At 34.4% G+C, this 19801-nt stretch overlaps 1 protein-coding gene across 1 annotated transcript; it reads left to right on the top strand.

Moving 5' to 3' along the window:
• Nucleotides 1-284: 284 nt before the first annotated feature.
• LOC137614328 (uncharacterized) lies at nt 285-19437 on the top strand. The gene is made up of 7 exons (XM_068344090.1): nt 285-498; nt 780-1060; nt 2350-2496; nt 3224-3346; nt 5556-6146; nt 6876-7049; nt 12645-19437. Exons 2-7 carry the CDS (start codon nt 820-822, stop codon nt 12890-12892), a joined length of 1524 nt encoding a protein of 507 aa, XP_068200191.1. The 5' UTR covers nt 285-498; nt 780-819; the 3' UTR covers nt 12893-19437.
• The last annotated feature ends 364 nt before the right edge of the window (nt 19438-19801 follow it).

Here is a 19801-nt window from a genome sequence, read left to right as displayed (position 1 = left end):
AAAGTACAACTACACCCGACCCTTCATTGAAACCAAAGCTGTCACTCAGGAAGTCTTGCGTAGGCTGCGACGCCATCATGGACGTTTGGGCGTTGATCTGGCAATGATTGATAGATTGCACGCGAACTATGCCCCCGTTGAACACAGTTGGTCAATGCGGTGTGCCGTCATCGGCTGATGTGTACTAACATCACACAGACCCTGATAAAATATCCAGTTTAGCTGCACCGAAATGATCCCTCACCATCTGTGTGTGTCTGTCCGTCTCTCTCTATCTCTCTTTCACTCGAGATATTTTTCTTGAATACACGACCGGATTCAATTCACATTAAACGAAAGTCTCCGGTGGTATTACAACGCGTTGGATATCACCTGCCATATTCTATGGTGAAAGGATGTGTGTCTGGATATATTGAGCAAAATCAAATGAAAATCGAGTGAGCAAAGCATTGTTGATCGTCAACTAGTGCAAAATATTTTTTTTTTCTTTAGTGTAATGTAAGTACTGTACTGTATGTGTCCCTTCATAGTTTCATGAAAATACCTTGGCATAAATGTACTTCATTTGTAAATTCTTGTTTATCTTTATTGTGTGAGAATCATATGAGTAACTATTCCTACAACTGTGACTCTCATTCTTTTTGCTAAAAACGAATCCCAATAGTTATAAGAGAAACCTCAGGTACAGAGATTAAAAAATATAACGAAATCATGTGCAACTTATGAGGCAACAGCAAAGTTTTTGAATACTGAAGGGTCTTTGGTTTCCACCCCTACAGAAATCAGACGAGGAAAGTATTGACTAACAACTAATTCAAGATGGTGAATGGTCTGCCCCAAGGCGTGTTCCAGGACCACATGGTGCATCATCCACTCCTGCAGTACCAAATGCTTTTCCCGAGTCTCCTGCTGTCGATAGCGAAACCACCGACCGACGACGACGATGGCATAAACGACTATGATGGAAAAGTGAACCCTATGGACCACCTGCGATTCTCCGCTTTGGCTAATCAGCTGGCAATTACTCAGATTAACCAGGTGCTGATGGATCTTGTCAAGGGTGAGCCGATTGTTGTGTTTATGGTGACTTTTTTATCATTCTTGACAAGAGTTTGACAAATGCTGCCCTAAGATTACCTATTGGCCCTATTGGCAGAACTTGACAAGGCTAAAAACAACTGCTATGTTGATTATAGAAGGATATTGTCAAAGATAAGCCGATTGTTAAGTTCATGATCACTTCTTTTCCCCGTTGAAACCCTTAAGCTTATAGCATCCTGCTTTTCCAACTAGGGCTGTAGCTTAGCTAATAATAATAATAATAATAATAATGCACTAACATTACCTACTGGCAGAATTTGACAAGGCTAAAACAACTGCTATGTTGATTACAGATCATCAACGAAACTTGGGAGGGGTGAAGTGATATACTGTGTTGATGTCTGTTTATATTGATGATTAATTACTGATAGTGATTCTCAAAGATAAGTGAAGTGTTGATATTACTTATTCACAGATGTTTAGAAGGCTATAAATGTTGCAGTTTTGATATCAATTAGTCTGTCAAGGGTAATACAATTGCTGTGTTGACGTTAATTGTTAGTGGAGTTTGACATAAGTAAGATAACTAGTGTTACATGAAAACGATAACTACCATGTTAATGTTACATATTGGAAAAAATTATCAAGGTAAGATTATTGCCGAGTTGATGATGGATAAAAGAAAGATAATTACAACTCGTGTTGATTGTTTAATTAAGATTCTTCATAAATACATGTCAAACAAGAACGGGCACTCAGTAGAGAGCATACCTTCACTTATATCATGTTGTATATCACAAGATAGGCAATTGAATTTTTCGAGCAAAGTAGATAAAAATTTACGACGAATCAAAAAATCTTTGACCTTTTAATGACCTTGCCCTTGACCATTGACCCAATCACTCCCAAAATCTAATTAAATTGTCATTGGATCATGGTCAATCATCCCACTAAATTTCATGAGATTTGCCCACGATATGGTAAAAATACATTTTTTACTTTTTCGTGACCTTGACCATTGACCATTGACCGAATCCTTCCCAAAATCTAATCAAATTATCCTTGGATCATGGTCAATCATACCACCAAATTTCATGAGATTCGATCAAATAGTTTTTGCGCTATGCGAGTCACAAACACACAGGCAGAGACATACAAACATGGACCTATCAAAACATAACCTTCGCAACGAGATTGGCGAAGGTAACAAATAAAAAAATAGTTGATCTAATGACTCTGTATGCAAATCATGCAAGTTTAATCATCAAACCTAAGTCACCAAAAGTGACCAGCCCCTTTTTTTCACAGATACCCCAGGAGACGACATCAAGAAGCTGAAGGAAAGTCAGGGGACGTTCATGGAACTGATCAGGGACGGGTTTGCTCTGCTCAACCAAGAAATAACCAGGAGTAAATCCATATTTATAAACAACAGTAAACTCCTAAGCGAACAAGGTAAGCCTACTTGCCCTTATTTTTCAAGACATTTAGGAAGAAAAAGCTTAACACACACAAAAAGTAGCAGGTGCTTGCAAAGTAATTGACAAAATGTAGTCATTCTACTCTGTTAATTTAGTAGCATTGTGCAACGTTGGATATTTTTTTTTCCGATGCAAACTAATTTGAATTTGGTACTGAAAAAAAAAATTGTCACAGGATTCAAACCGAGAGAAAAAAGATAAGTGTTCAACACTTAACGAACTTATATCACAATATATATAGAGTATATATATACATACATACATACATACGTATATATATATATATATATATATATGTATATATATATATATATATATATGTGTGTGTGTGTGTGTGTGTGTACATACCATACACACACACACACATATATACATATATATATATATATATATATATATATATATATATATATATATATATATATATATATATATATAGACATATATATTTCAAGGTTACTAGTGTACGCAACTCTTAAAAAATGACGGCTAAATATTTAGATAGATATGCAAACACATGTACACTCTCATAAGGATATGACTTCTCTCCCCTCTACGCAAGGGACAGGGAGAATCCGAGTAGTTATACGTCTGGCAATGCTGCTAAGCGTAACTGGACACTTGGTCTTTATTATATAAGGGCGATGAATAGATAGATAAAGACAGACATACACAATTAACATGAAGATTTTTTCCTACAGACAAAAAGCTTGAGACACTGGAGGATGTTGCAGCGAAAGGCTTCATTGAAAATCTGTCAAAAGTTGTCAATCTTCAAAATTCACTGACGGATCTGTCCAATAAAACAAGTTTGAATAACAAAGGTAAGAGCAAAGTTAACATTCAGGTTTACCATCTGAAAATATCAGAAAATTTACCCTCATAAATACTCTTTGTTTCCCTTTCCTCCTATCACTAAAAACTTCCAAACTCTTTAACCCTTCCAACAAACTAAAAACATAATTTTCTTATTATTATTATTATTATTATTATTATTATTATTATTATATGCTAAGCTGCAACCCTAGTTGGAAAAGCAGGATGCTATAAGCCCAGGGGCCCCAACAGGGAAAATAGCCCAGTGAGGAAAGGAAATAAGGAAAAATAAAATATTTTAGGAATAGTAACATTATTAAAATAAATATTTCCTATTTAAACTATGAAAACTTTAACAGAACAAGAGGAAGAGAAACTAAATAGAAAAGTGTGCCAGAGTGTACCGTCAAGCAAGAGAACTCTAACCCAAGGCAGTGGAAGACCATGGTACAGAGGCTATGGCACTACCTAAGAATAGAGAACAATGGTTTGATTTTGGAGTGTCCTTCTCCTAGAAGAGCTGCTTACCATAGCTAAAAAGTCTCTTCTACCCTTATCAAGAGGAAAGTAGCCACTGAACAATTACAGTGCAGTAGTTAACTCCTTGGGTGAAGAAGAATTGTCTATTAATCACAGTGTTGTCAGGTGTATGAGGAAAGAGGAGAATCTGTAAAGGATAGGCCAGACTATTATTATCATTATTACTTGCTAAGCTACAACCCTAGTTGGAAAAGCAAGAAGGTATAAGCCCAGGGGCCCAAACAGAAAAAAATAGCCCAGTGAGGAAAAGAAACAAGGAAAAATAAAATATCTTAATAACAGTAAGAGTATTAAAATAAATATTTCCTATATAAACTATAAAAACGTTAACAGAACAGTACCTCTATCGTATCAAGTCTTTGACCTGTTCTCACCTCAAACAAAGTACAGTATATTTGTAAAGATTACCTCAACAACTTCAACCTAGCCTCCTGGCTAGTACATTGGCAACGGGTTCGCCTAGCATTCCCACGGAAGCAGATCGACCCCAGCCCGGGACCGTGAGTTAAAGCTGTTTACCGAGGAAGCCACTTCTGTGGTTGGGCATGCCCGGCTGACGTTCTGATGAGCATCTATTCTGATGAAATTGGAACTGAAACCAGAGACCTTTAACCTTTACGGTTCTTCCATTTGGAACTAAACATCCAAATTCCAATTATACAAAGTTGAGCTGGTTCATCAATCAATTTATATATTTCAGTTCATTTTCCATACAAATTCTCCATCTTTACTAAAAACTTTGGTATCTTCTAGACTTCATCCATTAGAATTGCCCTTAATATCAATCTTCTCGTTTTCCTGGCGCCAATTTTCCTTTTAAAAGCTCATTCTTGCACATGTAAAATGCTCGACATATCAGAATAGTACAAATAGGCAATAGATATGAGCGACTCTATCACATAGTGAAGAAATTAGACATTAGAATGAACATCCAAATATGATAGCTTAATTATCTTAATTTATTAGATGTGGTAAAAATGGGACATTACCACAATACAAATATAGCCATCATAGAGAAATACACAAAGGTGCACGTGTTAGAAAACAATAAATTATTTGCTATATCTTTATATATATATATATATATATATATATATATATATATATATATATATATATATATGAGACCGGATTACTAAAATAGTCTCTAGAATGATAAACCAAAGGATTTTCTTAAGTAATTACAATGATGAATTCGAATTAATAACGTTGTGGTTTTCCCAAAATAAATTAGCTACCTTGGCTACCCCGTAAATCGGGAACTAAGTAAGTGGAAAAAATATATAAAAATGTTCCAATAGCAATAGTTATATACAACAGAAATCATAATTAATCTTATTTGATCATGGACATTTGATTACACTCCCACACTATCAAATACTTTGTTCTAAAAACCGAATAGATGTAAAAACAAGGAAACAGTTTACGAAAAAATTATAATCTCAGGTAGAATGCTAAACTTGCTCTTGTTTAGACACCTAATAATCTTTCTATTATCTTTCATCATGGAATTATGAGACTTTAAATACAGATATTCTAATTATGCTCTTGAATATTCTCTTAATTATATGGATAGTTATAAAAATTATGAATGAAATTAATCTATCAGAGTGGTTGACAAGATTATTCTAAACGACACAAGTTTTGATAAGAATAACTTACTCTATTTCATTGCAGACTTTCAGAGGACGTTGGCATCAATAGATGACAGTATTGCAAAGGTTCACTATGCTATTGGTAACATAACAGATGATAAACTGTGCTGCTACAAAACTGGTCTACCACCTGTTCTGGAAGGCGTTCTTCCTACAACCGAAGCTCCTTTACTTTCCCATACCATTTTGACGGACATTCAGGGAGAGCTGCAGAACTTGTCAAAGGCCCTAATTGAATTCATTGATGTCACCAGAAGCAGGGAGATCGACAGAGACACCATGAAGGTCCTCATTGAAAAATGTTCTAATGCTTCCATTGGGGAGACAGACATTGACTTCAGTAACATCACAAGTGTAATCGAGGAAGCCTTCGCCAAAAACAAAGAGTTCATTCACCCTAAAGTTGTCAAAATCTCTGAAGATCTTAACATCACAAATGACGGTCTGTTGGAGGCCAAAACTAACCTCCAACAGATTAAAGAGATTCTGACCACGAAGCCCAGTCAGGACGAGGCAGGTCTCCAGGATCTGACAACGCTCACGTTATTGGGTTTTGCTAACCTCACTGCCAAGATTGAAAATCTGTTCAACCAATCCCAAGCAAGGCTTAAAGGTAAGATTAAAGCAGAATAATGAATTTAAGAAAATTAATGCCAAAATTGTATACCATACTTACTAGTCATTTGAAATATATTACAGCTATGTTGATGTATATGTGATACCGTCTAAACTCTTAAATCATACTAAATACTTTTCCTCTATGTATTTTCTAGTGTGTGTGTACATATATATGTGTATATATATATATATATATATATATATATATATATATATATATATATATATATATATATATATGTATATATATACATATATATATATATATATGATATATGTATATAAACTGTATATATATAATATATATGTATATATATATATACTGTGTATATATACATATATATATATATTATATATATATATATATATATATATATATATATATATATATATATATATATATATATATATCCCTTTCTAAGTAGGGATCCCTTAACGAGGGCAAAGTGTTTGTGTACCGCCATGCCCAGCAAAGCTATACAAATCAGGGTCACCCTAACAAAGTTGGTATGCTGTGAGCGATCAGACTGAAGTCTCCCACCTTCACCAGTCCGCAATGGACATCATGGTGATGAAATAGCTAAACCCCAGACATAAATCAGGACAAGTCTGAGGCCTTTGCCCTACAGTGGATTAGAAACGGTTGTATTTGTTGTGGTTCTGTATATGTGTATTTTTTCTTTTCGAGGCTATTCCCTTCAGACCTGATCTATCTCTTCCACAGAGGAAACAAAATGTCCGGCCAAGTACTTTGCTGTTAACGGAGAATGCTTCTTTGTCACCGTAGAGTCACAAGTTACCTACAAGAATTCTTCAGAGCTATGTGATTCCCTAGGGAGCATCCTCGCTGAGCCAAAGTCAATATTGAAATTTCTTTCTTTCATGGAAACATTTGAATGTAAGTACCAAAACGAAATCTGTGACTTGTAAGTACTAAAATTGAATCTATGACTTATAAGAAATAAACTGAATCTGTGACTTGTAAGTACCAAACTGAATCTTTGACAAGTACCAAAACGGAATCTGTGACTTTTAAATACCACAACTTATTCTGCTACTTGTAGGTAACAGAACTGATTCTTTGACTTGTAAGTACCTAAACTGAATCTGTGACTTGTAAGTACCAAAACTGAATCTGTAACTTGTTAAGTACCAGAACTGAATCTGTGACTTTTAAGTACCAAAACTGAATCTTTGACTTGTAAGTACCAAAACTGAATCTGTGACTTGTAAGTACCAAAACTGAATCTGTGACTTGTAAGTACCAAAACTGAATCTGTGACTTTTATGTACCAAAATTGAATCTGTGACTTTTATGTACCAAAACTGAATCTGTGACTTGTAAGTACCAAAACTGAATCTGTGACTTGTAAGTACCAAAACTGAATCTGTGACTTGTTAAGTACCAGAACTGAATCTGTGACTTGTAAGTACCAAAACTGAATCTTTGACTTGTAAGTACCAAAACTGAATCTGTGACTTGTAAGTACCAAAACTGAATCTGTGACTTGTAAGTACCTAAACTGAATCTGTGACTTGTAAGTACCAAAACTGAATCTGTAACTTGTTAAGTACCAGAACTGAATCTGTGACTTTTAAGTACCAAAACTGAATCTGTGACTTGTAAGTACCAGAACTGAATCTGCGACTTTTAAGTACCAAAACTGAATCTGTGACTTGTAAGTACCTAAACTGAATCTGTGACTTGTAAGTACCAAAACTGAATCTGTAACTTGTAAAGTACCAGAACTGAATCTGTGACTTTTAAGTACCAAAACTGAATCTTTGACTTGTAAGTACCAAAACTGAATCTGCGACTTTTATGTACCAAAACTGAATCTGTGACTCGTAAGTACCTAAACTGAATCTGTGACTTGTAAGTACCAAAACTGAATCTGTAACTTGTTAAGTACCAGAACTGAATCTGTGACTTTTAAGTACCAAAACTGAATCTGCGACTTGTAAGTACCAAAACTGAATCTGTGACTTGTAAGTACCTAAACTGAATCTGCGACTTGTAAGTACCAAAACTGAATCTGTGACTTGTAAGTACCTAAACTGAATCTGTGACTTGTAAGTACCAAAACTGAATCTGTAACTTGTTAAGTACCAGAACTGAATCTGTGACTTTTAAGTACCAAAACTGAATCTTTGACTTGTAAGTACCAAAACTGAATCTGCGACTTTTATGTACCAAAACTGAATCTGTGACTTGTGAGTACCTAAACTGAATCTGTGACTTGTAAGTACCAAAACTGAATCTGTAACTTGTTAAGTACCAGAACTGAATCTGTGACTTTTAAGTACCAAAACTGAATCTTTGACTTGTAAGTACCAAAACTGAATCAGCAACTTTTATGTACCAAAACTGAATCTGTGACTTGTAAGTACCTAAACTGAATCTGTGACTTGTTAGTACCAAAACTGAATCTGTGACTTGTAAGTACCAAAACTGAATCTGTGACTTGTTAAGTACCAGAACTGAATCTGTGACTTTTAAGTACCAAAACTGGATCTTTGACTTGTAAGTACCAAAACTGAATCTGCGACTTTTATGTACCAAAACTGAATCTGTGACTTGTAAGTACCTAAACTGAATCTGTGACTTGTAAGTACCAAAACTGAATCTGTAACTTGTTAAGTACCAGAACTGAATCTGTGACTTTTAAGTACCAAAACTGAATCTGTGACTTTAAGTACCAAAACTGAATCTGTGACTTGTAAGTACCAAAACTGAATCTGTGACTTTTATGTACCTAAACTGAATCTGTGACTTGTAAGTACCTAAACTGAATCTGTGACTTGTAAGTACCAAAACTGAATCTGTGACTTGTAAGTACCAAAACTGAATCTGTGACTTTTATGTACCAAAATTGAATCTGTGACTTGTAAGTACCTAAACTGAATCTGTGACTTGTAAGTACCAAAACTGAATCTTTGACTTGTAAGTACCAAAACTGAATCTGTGACTTGTAAGTACCAAAGCTGAATCTGCGACTTTTATGTACCAAAACTGAATCTGTGACTTGTAAGTACCAAAATTGAATCTGTGACTTGTAAGTACCTAAACTGAATCTGTGACTTGTAAGTATCAAAGCCTATTCTGCTACTTATAAGTACCAAAACTGAATCTGTGACTTTAAGTACCAAAACTGAATCTGTGACTTGTAAGTACCAAAACTGAATCTGTGACTTGTAAGTACCAAAACTGAATCTGTGACTTGTAAGTACCTAAACTGAATCTGTGACTTGTAAGTACCAAAACTGAATCTTTGACTTGTAAGTACCAAAACTGAATCTGTGACTTGTAAGTACCAAAGCTGAATCTGCGACTTTTATGTACCAAAACTGAATCTGTGACTTGTAAGTACCAAAATTGAATCTGTGACTTGTAAGTACCTAAACTGAATCTGTGACTTGTAAGTATCAAAGCCTATTCTGCTACTTATAAGTACCAAAACTGAATCTGTGACTTTAAGTACCAAAACTGAATCTGTGACTTTAAGTACCAAAACTGAATCTGTGACTTTTATGTACCAAAATTGAATCTGTGACTTGTAAGTACCAAAACTGAATCTGTGACTTTTATGTACCAAAACTGAATCTGTGACTTATAAGTACCAAAACTGAATCTGTGACTTTTATGTACCAAAATTGAATCTGTGACTTGTAAGTACCTAAACTGAATCTGTGACTTGTAAGTATCAAAGCCTATTCTGCTACTTATAAGTACCAAAACTGAATCTGTGACTTGTAAGTATCAAAACTGAATCTGTGACTTGTAAGTGCCTAAACTGAATCTGTGACTTGTAAGAACCTAAACTGAATCTGTGACTTGTAAGTACCTAAACTGAATCTGTGACTTGTAAGTATCAAAGCCTATTCTGCTACTTATAAGTACCAAAACTGAATCTGTGACTTGTAAGTACCAAAGCCTATTCTGCTACTTATAAGTACCAAAACTGAATCTGTGACTTGTGAGTATCAAAGCCTATTCTGCTACTTATAAGTACCAAAACTGAATCTGTGACTTGTGAGTATCAAAGCCTATTCTGCTACTTATAAGTACCAAAACTGAATCTGTGACTTGTAAGTATCAAAAACTATTCTGCTACTTATAAGTACCAAAACTGAATCTGTGACTTTTAAGTACCAAAACTGAATCTGTGACTTTTAAGTACCAAAACTGAATCTGTAACTTGTAAGTACCAAAACCATTACAAATAATCACACATGAAACCCACCACAGATCAGTATTACATACTAAACAGTTTCCTCCTAATAATCCCCAACTGGTCATTTTTCTATCATGAATAAAAACTAACAAAGTAAAGAGAAAAACTTTATTGTTAAGTTCAACTGAACTCTCACAGGGACCAGCTCGAGCTCTCACACTACATTAAACTACAACCTAGTAAAAATTAAAACTTTCTTCCAGAAGTTAGAAATGTTATTCCATTATTCTAAAACATTTTGTTCCCCATATTTACTGTTCTCTTTGTAACAACACACTGATTGATCTAACCAGTCCTCACATTCCAAAATCAAACCATTGTTCTCTAGTCTTGAGTAGTGCTTTGGCCTCTGTACCATGGTCTTCCACTGTCTTGGGTTAGAGTTCTCTTGCTTGAGGGTACACTCGGGCACAGTATTCTATCCAATTTCTCTTCCTCATGTTTTGTTAAAAGTTTATATAGTTTATATACATGTTTATTTTAATGTTGCTACTCTTGTTAAGATATTTTATTTTTCCGTTTTTCCTTCCTCACTGGGCTATTTTCCTTGTTGGAGCCCCTGGGCTTATAGCATCCAAATAGGGTTGTAGCTAAGCAAGTAATAATAATAATAATAATAATAATAATAATAATAATAATAATAATAATAATAATAATTCCAGTTTCCTGTTTCAGAAGATTGCTAAGGGCTAGTAAATCTAGTCTGTGAGGTTCTTAGCACCTTTATGGGACTCAGGGTCCACCAGTGCTGATTCGAAGAGATTTCTTGAGCATGTGAATGCTTTACCTTAAAAAAAATATTACCATTACTTTATATGAGACACTCTTTAATACTCTGGAGAGGTATTAATATCATCGATAATTTCATCTGCATGACGACTAATGATCTAGTTTAATGTCCATTATCTGGCCGTATCAGACTTGAAGCTTTGAAAGCCCGTTTTTGCCTTTTGCCCTTTGAGAAACCCAGCTATTAAAACAAGAGCTTATCTTTTATCTGAATTTATATATATATACATATATATATATATATATATATATATATATATATATATATATATATATATATACTGTATATACCTCTGAAGTTATGCCTGATTAAATCAAAATCATATTCTTTGGTTAAATCCTGGTTGCTGTACGCTACTGGCGAATTACTGACACATCTACAAGTAAAATGGCATGATCTCTGTAGCATCCTTCTAAAAAAAATAAATAAAAAAAAATTAAATTCATAACTTAGTTGGTAGTGACAATACTGCACGCCTGTCGTGGTTTATATAAAAAAAATCTACTCCATCTCCCTTCCTTTTATGTGTTGTTAAATTTCTATCAACTCATGATGCATATCAAAATGAACTTATGCCATAAAAAAGAAAGAATGTAATATTTAATTAAACACCCATTAGATTAGCTATGTGGTATTATGGTACTATATGAAAGATCATTGTTTACTTGAACGGTGGAATGTAGTTACTATATTTGCAGAAGTAACCTACAACAGAGTAACGCATTTGAAATCACATACTGGTCCGCAACGCTTTCCATAGGGAGTATTATTACATGAGCGTTCCTCAAACTTTCAATACAAGAGACTACGTCACTTCTAAAACTATATTAACAAAACAAAGTATGACAGCTGGCTATCTATCCATATCTCAGTATCTGCCATGTAAATATGATACAAAACTTTTCAATATCAGTTCTTGGCGGCAGTGATATCCATATTGTTCTTGAATTTGCAATGTAATTATCATCATTGTTATTCTCATTATTAGTAATAGTATCATCTTCATCATTCTATCACTATCCTTACAAGCAATCTGCAGCCCCATTTCCAAAACCACAATGCTAAAACACAAGGGCTTCAATAAAAGGAGCATCATATTGCGGAAAAGAGATGGAAAAGAATGACCAATAAAAGATTAATATGAAATATAAACAGAAGATTATGACAAATAACAACGTAAAATGTATAAGTAGCAGATGAACAGTGCACTAAGGTACCACCGGTTCCACAATTTAGTCATCTACAGAAAAAAAAAATCTTAAAGAATGATATATAGGATGAATTGCTTGTAGTTAAAAAAAAACAAAAAACAATATTATTAATGAGAAAATCCAGGTAGGGATGATCAAGTGTCCTAAACCTATTAGTAATTACTCTTATAACCTTCTATAGTAATTTCTTCCCATTATTTATAGTCTTCTGCCTTACATAATAAAAGGACTAACCATTTTATTTTATTTTTTACCAGATAATAAGACAGTGGATTTGTGGATGGGCGGACGCAAAAGATCAATGACAACTTCCCTCAGCAAGGAGGTTAAAGCTACAGTGGCTCTTTGGCAATGGCAAACGAGAAAATCCGATATAGATCACGGATGGAATTACGAATGCCCCTCAAATAATGGAGACTGCCTTATGCTTAAAGAGAACGGCTTGCAGGACAGTGACTGCGAGGACGAGAAAGGTTTCGTGTGTCAATACCCACCTCTACTCTAGTTTTCTTTGGAAAGGTTTCGTAGGTCAGCACCCAACCCTAATCTAGATTTCTTTGGAAAAGTTTCGTGTATCAATACCCTTCACTAATAGAGTTTTCTTTGGAAATTTCTCGTGTGTCAATACCCCTCACTAATCTAGTTTTCTTTGATAAGGTTTCGTGTGTCGATACCCTTCACTAATATAGTTTTCTTTGGAAATTTTCACGTGTCAATACCCTTCACTAATCTAGTTTTCTTTGGATAGGTTTAGTGTGTCAATACCCTTCACTAATCTAGTTTTCTTTGGAAATTTTTCACGTGTCAATACCCTCTACTAATCTAGTGTTCTTTGGATAGGTTTAGTGTGTCAATACCCTTCACTAATCTAGTTTTCTTTGGAAATTTTCACGTGTCAATACCCCTCACTAATCTAGTTTTCTTTGGATAGGTTTAGTGTGTCAATACTCTTCACTAATCTAGTTTTCTTTGGAAATTTTTCGTGTCAATACCCTCCACTAATCTAGTTTTCTTTGCAAATTATTCACGTGTCAATACCCTTCATTAATCTAGTTTTCTTTGCATAGGTTTTGTGTGTCAATACCCTTCACTAATCTAGTTTTCTTTGCATAGGTTTTGTGTGTCGATACCCTTCACTAATCTAGTTTTCTTTGCATAGGTTTTGTGTGTCAATACCCTTCACTAATCTAGTTTTCTTTGCATAGGTTTTGTGTGTCGATACCCTTCACTAATCTAGTTTTCTTTGCATAGGTTTTGTGTGTCAATACCCTTCACTAATCTAGTTTTCTTTGCATAGGTTTTGTGTGTCGATACCCTTCACTAATCTAGTTTTCTTTGCATAGGTTTTGTGTGTCAATACCCTTCACTAATCTAGTTTTCTTTGCATAGGTTTTGTGTGTCAATACCCTTCACTAATCTAGTTTTCTTTGCATAGGTTTTGTGTGTCAATACCCTTCATTAATCTAGTTTTCTTTGCATAGGTTTTGTGTGTCAATACCCTTCACTAATCTAGTTTTCTTTGCATAGGTTTTGTGTGTCAATACCCTTCACTAATCTAGTTTTCTTTGCATAGGTTTTGTGTGTCGATACCCTTCACTAATCTAGTTTTCTTTGGAAAGGTTTCATGTATCAAAATACTTCCCTAATCAAACTTTCTTTGGAAACGTTTTGCGTGCCGATACCAACCACTAATCTGTTTTTCTTTGAAAAGGTTTTGTGTCAATATCTTCCACTAATATAGTTTTTTCATTTTAATAATTTACATGTGTCAATACCCTTCAATGACCTAGTTTTCTTTGGAAATATTTCGTGTGACAGTGCCCACCAGTAATCTGGTTTCCTTTGAAAAGATTTCGTGTGTCAATACCCATCACTAATATAGTTTTTTCTCTTTCTAATAATTTATGTGTCAATACCCTTCAATTACCTAGTTTTGTTTGGAAACATTTCGTGTGTCAATGCCCATCATTAATCTAGTTTCTTTGAAAAGGTTTCGTCTGTCAGTACGCAGCACTAATATAGTTTTTTTTTTTTTTTTTTTTTTTTTATCAATAACCACCATTAATCTAGTTTTCTTTGGAAATATTTTGTGTCAATACCTTTCATTAATCTAGTTTTCTTTCGAAAAATTTCCTGTGTCGATACCCACCACTACTCTACTTTTCTTTGGAGAGGTTTTATGTGTCAATACCCTTCAATAATCTAGTTTTCTTTGGAAAGGTTTTGTGTTAATACCCACCATTAATCTAGTTTTCTTTGAAAATGTGTCGTGTGTCAACGTATACCACTACTCTAATTTCCTTTGCAAAGGTTTCGAGTGTTAATACACTTCTACTAAGCTAATCGCATTTGCAAAGCTTTCGTGTGTCAATGCCTACCACTAATCTAGTTTTATTTTTAAAGCTTTCATGTGTCAATTCGCACCACTAATCTATTTTTTTTTTTTTTTTTTTGAAAGGCTTCGTGTGTCAATATCCTACACTTATTTAATTTTCTTTGAAAAGGTTTCATATTTTAACACCCACCACTTATTTTTTTTTTTTTTTTTTTTTTTTTGAAAGGTTTTGAGTATCAATACCCACCACAAATCTAGTTTTCTTTCGAAAAACGTAACGTGTTAATACGCTCCACTAATCTATTTTTATTCTTAAAAGGTTAAAAGTGTTAATACCTACCACTAATATAGTTTTCTTTAAAAGGATTTCATGTGCCAATACCCTTCACTAATCTAGCTTTCTTTGCGAAAGTTTCGTGTGTCAATACCAAACACTACTCTAGTTTTCTTTGCGAAAGTTTCGTGTGACAATACCCACCACTAATCTAGTTTTCTTAAGAAAAGTTTCGTGTGTCAATAGCCCCCAATAACCTAAGTTTTCTTTGAAAAGGTTTCATGTGTTAATAACTCCTCAATAATCTGGTTTTCACAGCGAAGGTTTTGTTTGTTAACACACTTCAATAATTTAGTTTGCTTTGAAAAGGTTTCCCGTGTCAATACCCGCCACTAATCTAGTTTTCTTCGGAAAAGTTTCACGTCTCAATAGCCACTACTAATCTAGTTTTCTTTGAAATAGTTTCGTGTGTCAATACCCACCAATAATCTACTTTTCATAGTAAAGGTTTCTTGTGTCGATACCCTTCAATAATTTAATTCTCTTTGAAAAGGTTTCGTGTGTCAATACCCACCACTAATTTAGTTCTCTCTGGAAAGGTTTTGTGTGCAAATATCCACCACTAATCTACTTTTCATCGTAAAGGTTTCGTGTGCAAATAGCTTTCAATAATTTAGTTTTCTTTGAAAAGGTTTCGGGTGTCAATATCCACTGCTAATCTAAGTTTCTTTGGAATGGTTTTGTGTGTCAATACCCTTCAATAATTTAGTTCTCTATGAGAAGGTTTCGTGTGTCAATTATCCACTTCTAATCTAGTTCTCTCTGGAAAGGTTGCAAGTGCAAATATCCACAACTAATTTAGTTTTCATTGTAAAAGTTTTGTGTCAATATCCTTCCATAATTTAGTTCGCTTTGAGAAAGTTTCGTGTGTCAATATCCACCGCTAATCTAGTTATCACTGGAAAGGTTTCGTGTGTCAATACCCACTACTAACCTAGTTACTTAGGAAAGGTTTCATATGTCAATCCCACCACTAATCTAGATTTCTTTGGAAAGGTTTCATGTGTTAACACCCATCACTGGTCTAGTTTTCATTGGAAAAGTTTCGAGTGTCAATACCAATAACTACTCTAGCTTCCACTGCTCGGTTTCGTGTGTCAAAAGCCACCGCTAATATAGTTTTCTTTGGAATGGTTTCGTGTGTCAATAACCACCACTGATATAGTTTTCTTTTGAAAGGTTTCGAGTGTCAATACCTACTACTAATCTATTGTTTTGGAATGGTTTCATGTGTCAATAACCATCGCTAATATAGTTTTCATTGTAATGGTTTCCTGTATCAATAACCACCTTTTATTATAGTTTTCTTTGGAAAGGTTTGAGTGTCAATAACCACTACTAACATAGTTTTCTTTGGAATGGTTTCGTGTGTCAATAACCACCGCTAATATAGTTTTCTTTAGAATGGTTTCGTGTGTCAATAACCACCGCTAATATAGTTTTCTTTAGAATGGTTTCGTCTGTCAATAACCACCGCTAATATAGTTTTCTTTGGAATGATTTCAAGTGTCAATACCAACTACAAATCTAGTTTCCTTTGGAATGGTTTTGTGCGTCAATAACCACTGCTAATACAGTTCTTTGAAAAAGTTTTAGGTGTGACTACCCACTACTAATCTAGTTTTCTTTGGAATGGTTTTGTGTGTCAATAACCACCCATAATATAGTTTTCATTGGAATGGATTTGTGTGTCAGAAACCACCCCTAATATAGTTTTCTTTGGAAGGGTTCAAGTGTCAATACCCACTACGAATCTAGTTTTCTTTGTAATGGTTTCGTGTGTCAATAACCAGCGCTAATTTAGTTTTCTTTGGAAAGGTTTCGAGTCAATACCCACTACTAATCTAGTTTTCTTTGGAATGGTTTCGTGTGTCAATAACCACTGTTAATACAGTTCTCTTTGGAAAAGTTTTAGGTGTGACTACCCACTACGAATGTAGTTTTCTTTGGAGTGGTTTTGCGTGGCAATAACCACCGCTAATAAAGTTTTCATTGAAAAGGTCTCAAGTGTCAATACCCACTACTAATCTAGTTTTCTTTGGAATGGTTTTATGTGTCAATAACCACCAATAATATAGTTTTCTTTGGAATGGATTTGTATGTCAGAAACCACTGCTAATATAGCTTTCTTTGGAAAGGTTTCAAGTGTCAATACCCACTACGAATCTAGTTTTCTTTGTAATGGTTTCGTGTGTCAATAACCACCGCTAATTTAGTTTTCTTTGGAAAGGTTTCGAGTCAATACCCAATACTAATCTAGTTTTCTTTGGAATGGTTTTGTGTGTCATTAACCACCACTAATATAGTTTTCTTTGGAAAGGTTTCAATTGTCAATACCCCCTACTATCATAGTTTTCTTTGGAATGGTTTCGCGTGTCAATAACCACAGTTAATAAAGTTTTCTTTGGAATGGTTTCGTGTTTCAATAACCACAGCTAGTAGAGTTTTCTTTGAAATGGATTTGTGTATCAATAACCACTGCTAATATAGTTCTCTTTGGAAAAGTTTTAGGTGTGAATACCCACTACGAATGTAATTTTCTTTGGAATGGTTTTCCGTGGCAATAACCAACGCTAATATAGTTTTCATTGAAAAGGTTTCAAGTGTCAATACCCACAACTAATCTAGTTTTCTTTGGATAGTTTTGTGTGTCAGAAACCACCGCTAATATAGTTTTCTTTGGAAAGGTTTCGAGTGTCAATATCCACTACTAATCGTTTTTTTTTTGGAATGGTTTTGTGTGTCAATAACCACCGCTAATGTAGTTTTCTTTGGAAAGGTTTCGATTGTCAATACCCCCTATTATTATAGTTTTCTTTGGAATGGTTTCACGTGTCAATAACCACAGCAAATAAAGTTTTCTTTGGAATGGTTTCGTGTGTCAATAACCACAGCTAGTATAGTTTTCTTTGGAAAAGTTTCGAGTGTCAATACCCACTATTAATCTAGTTTTCTTTGAAATGGTTTCGTGTGTCAATACACACCACCAATAAAGTTTTCTTTGGAGAGATTTCGTGTATCAATACCTACCATTAATCTAGTTTTCTTTGGAAATATTTCGTGAGACTAGTTTTAATCAGGTTACGTGTGTCAATATCTACTCCTAATCTACTTTTCTTTAGTAAGGTTTTGTATGTCAATACCCATCACTAATCTAGCTTACTTTGGAATGGTGTCATGTGTCAATACCCAACACTACTCTACTTTCTTTTTGGAAAGGCTTCGAGTGCCAGTACCCACATTAATCTAGTTTGATTTGGAATACAAACCACTAATCTAGTTTTCTTTGGAAAGGATTCGTGAGACAATACCCTTCATTAATCTAGTTTTCTTTGGAAAGGTTTCGTGTCAATAGCCACCAATAAACAAGTTTTGTTTGGAACTATTTTGTGTGTCAATACCTACGACCAATCCAGTTCTCTCTAGAAAGATTTCGTGTGTAAATACCCACCTCTAAACTAGTTTTCTTTGGAAAGGTTTCGTGTTTTAACACCCACCACAAATCTAGTTCTCATTGAAAAGGTTTCGTGTGTCAATGCCCAACATTAATCTAGCTTTCTTTGAAACGGTTTCATGTGTCAATACCCACCACTAATCTAGTTTTCTTCGGAAATATCTCGTGTGTCAATTCCCACCACTAATCTAGTTTACTTTGGAAAAGTTTCGTGTGTTTATACCCACCACTAGTCATGTGTCAATATCCTCCGCTAGTCTATTTTTCTTCGGAAAGGATTCATGTGTTAATAATCTAGTTTTCTTTGGAAAAGTTTCATGTGTCAATACCCACCACTAATCTAGGTTTCTATGAAGGTTCGTCGGGTCAATACCCACCAGTAATTTGTTTTCTTTTGAAAGGTCTCGTGCCTCAATTCTCCCCAATAATTTAGTTTTCTTTGGATAGGATTCGTGTACCAATACCTGATACTATCATCGTTTTCTTTGGCGAGACTTTGTATATTATTATTATTCACCTTTAATCTAGTTATATTTAGAAAAGTTTTGTGTGCAAATACCCACCAATAATATAGTTTTCTTTGGAAAGGTTTCTTGTATCAATACTCACAAGTAAACTGGTTTTCTGTGGAAAGGTTTTGTGTCAACACGCACCACTAATAAAGTTTCCTTTGGAAAGGTTTCGTCTGTCATTACCTACCACTAATCTAATTGTCATTGAAAACGTTTCGTGTCTCAATACCATCACTAGTCAAGTTTTCTTAAAAAAGATTTTGCGTGTTTTTACCCACCACTAATCTAGTGTTCTTTGAAAAGGTTTCGTCTGTTAATACCTACAACTAATCTTGGTTTCTTTGAAAAGGTTTCGTGTGTCAATACCAACACCAATCATCTTTTCTTTGGAAAATTTCGTTTGTTGATACCCACCACTAATAGAGGTTTTTTTTTTTTTTTTTTTTTTTTTTTTTTTTTTTTTTGTTAATATCCACCACTAATCTAGATTTCTTTGAAAGGTTTCGTGTGTCAATACCCACCCCTAAGTTAGTTTCCTTTGGGAAGATTTCGTATGTTATCCAATTCTAATCTAGTTTTAGTTGGAAAGGTTTAGCGTAGCAGTACACGTCACTAGTCTAGTTTTCATATAGAGGCCACTCTGTAGCAGCCTTATTATCCAAGAATCACACGTTAATGCTATATTTGAATTTCCTAATAAGTTCAACCAATTTTCTTTTCAATTGCAAATGACCATAATTTTGCTCCTTAGAATGCAGATGTATAACATCATAGGTTTC

Source organism: Palaemon carinicauda, chromosome 20 (assembly GCF_036898095.1).
Source record: "Palaemon carinicauda isolate YSFRI2023 chromosome 20, ASM3689809v2, whole genome shotgun sequence".
Classification (NCBI taxonomy): Eukaryota; Metazoa; Arthropoda; class Malacostraca; order Decapoda; family Palaemonidae; genus Palaemon; species Palaemon carinicauda.
This window is presented reverse-complemented; position numbering and strand designations above follow the sequence as displayed.

What these genes read in the sequence shown, in the direction of transcription:
- LOC137614328 (XM_068344090.1), top strand. Translation starts at nt 820, where the DNA reads ATGGTGAATGGTCTGCCCCAAGGCGTGTTCCAGGACCACATGGTGCAT. An exon ending in TAAACTCCTAAGCGAACAAG is followed by an intron (nt 2,497 to 3,223) that starts GTAAGCCTACTT and finishes TTTTTCCTACAG; the next exon opens with ACAAAAAGCTTGAGACACTG. An exon ending in TTTCATGGAAACATTTGAAT is followed by an intron (nt 7,050 to 12,644) that starts GTAAGTACCAAA and finishes ATTTTTTACCAG; the next exon opens with ATAATAAGACAGTGGATTTG.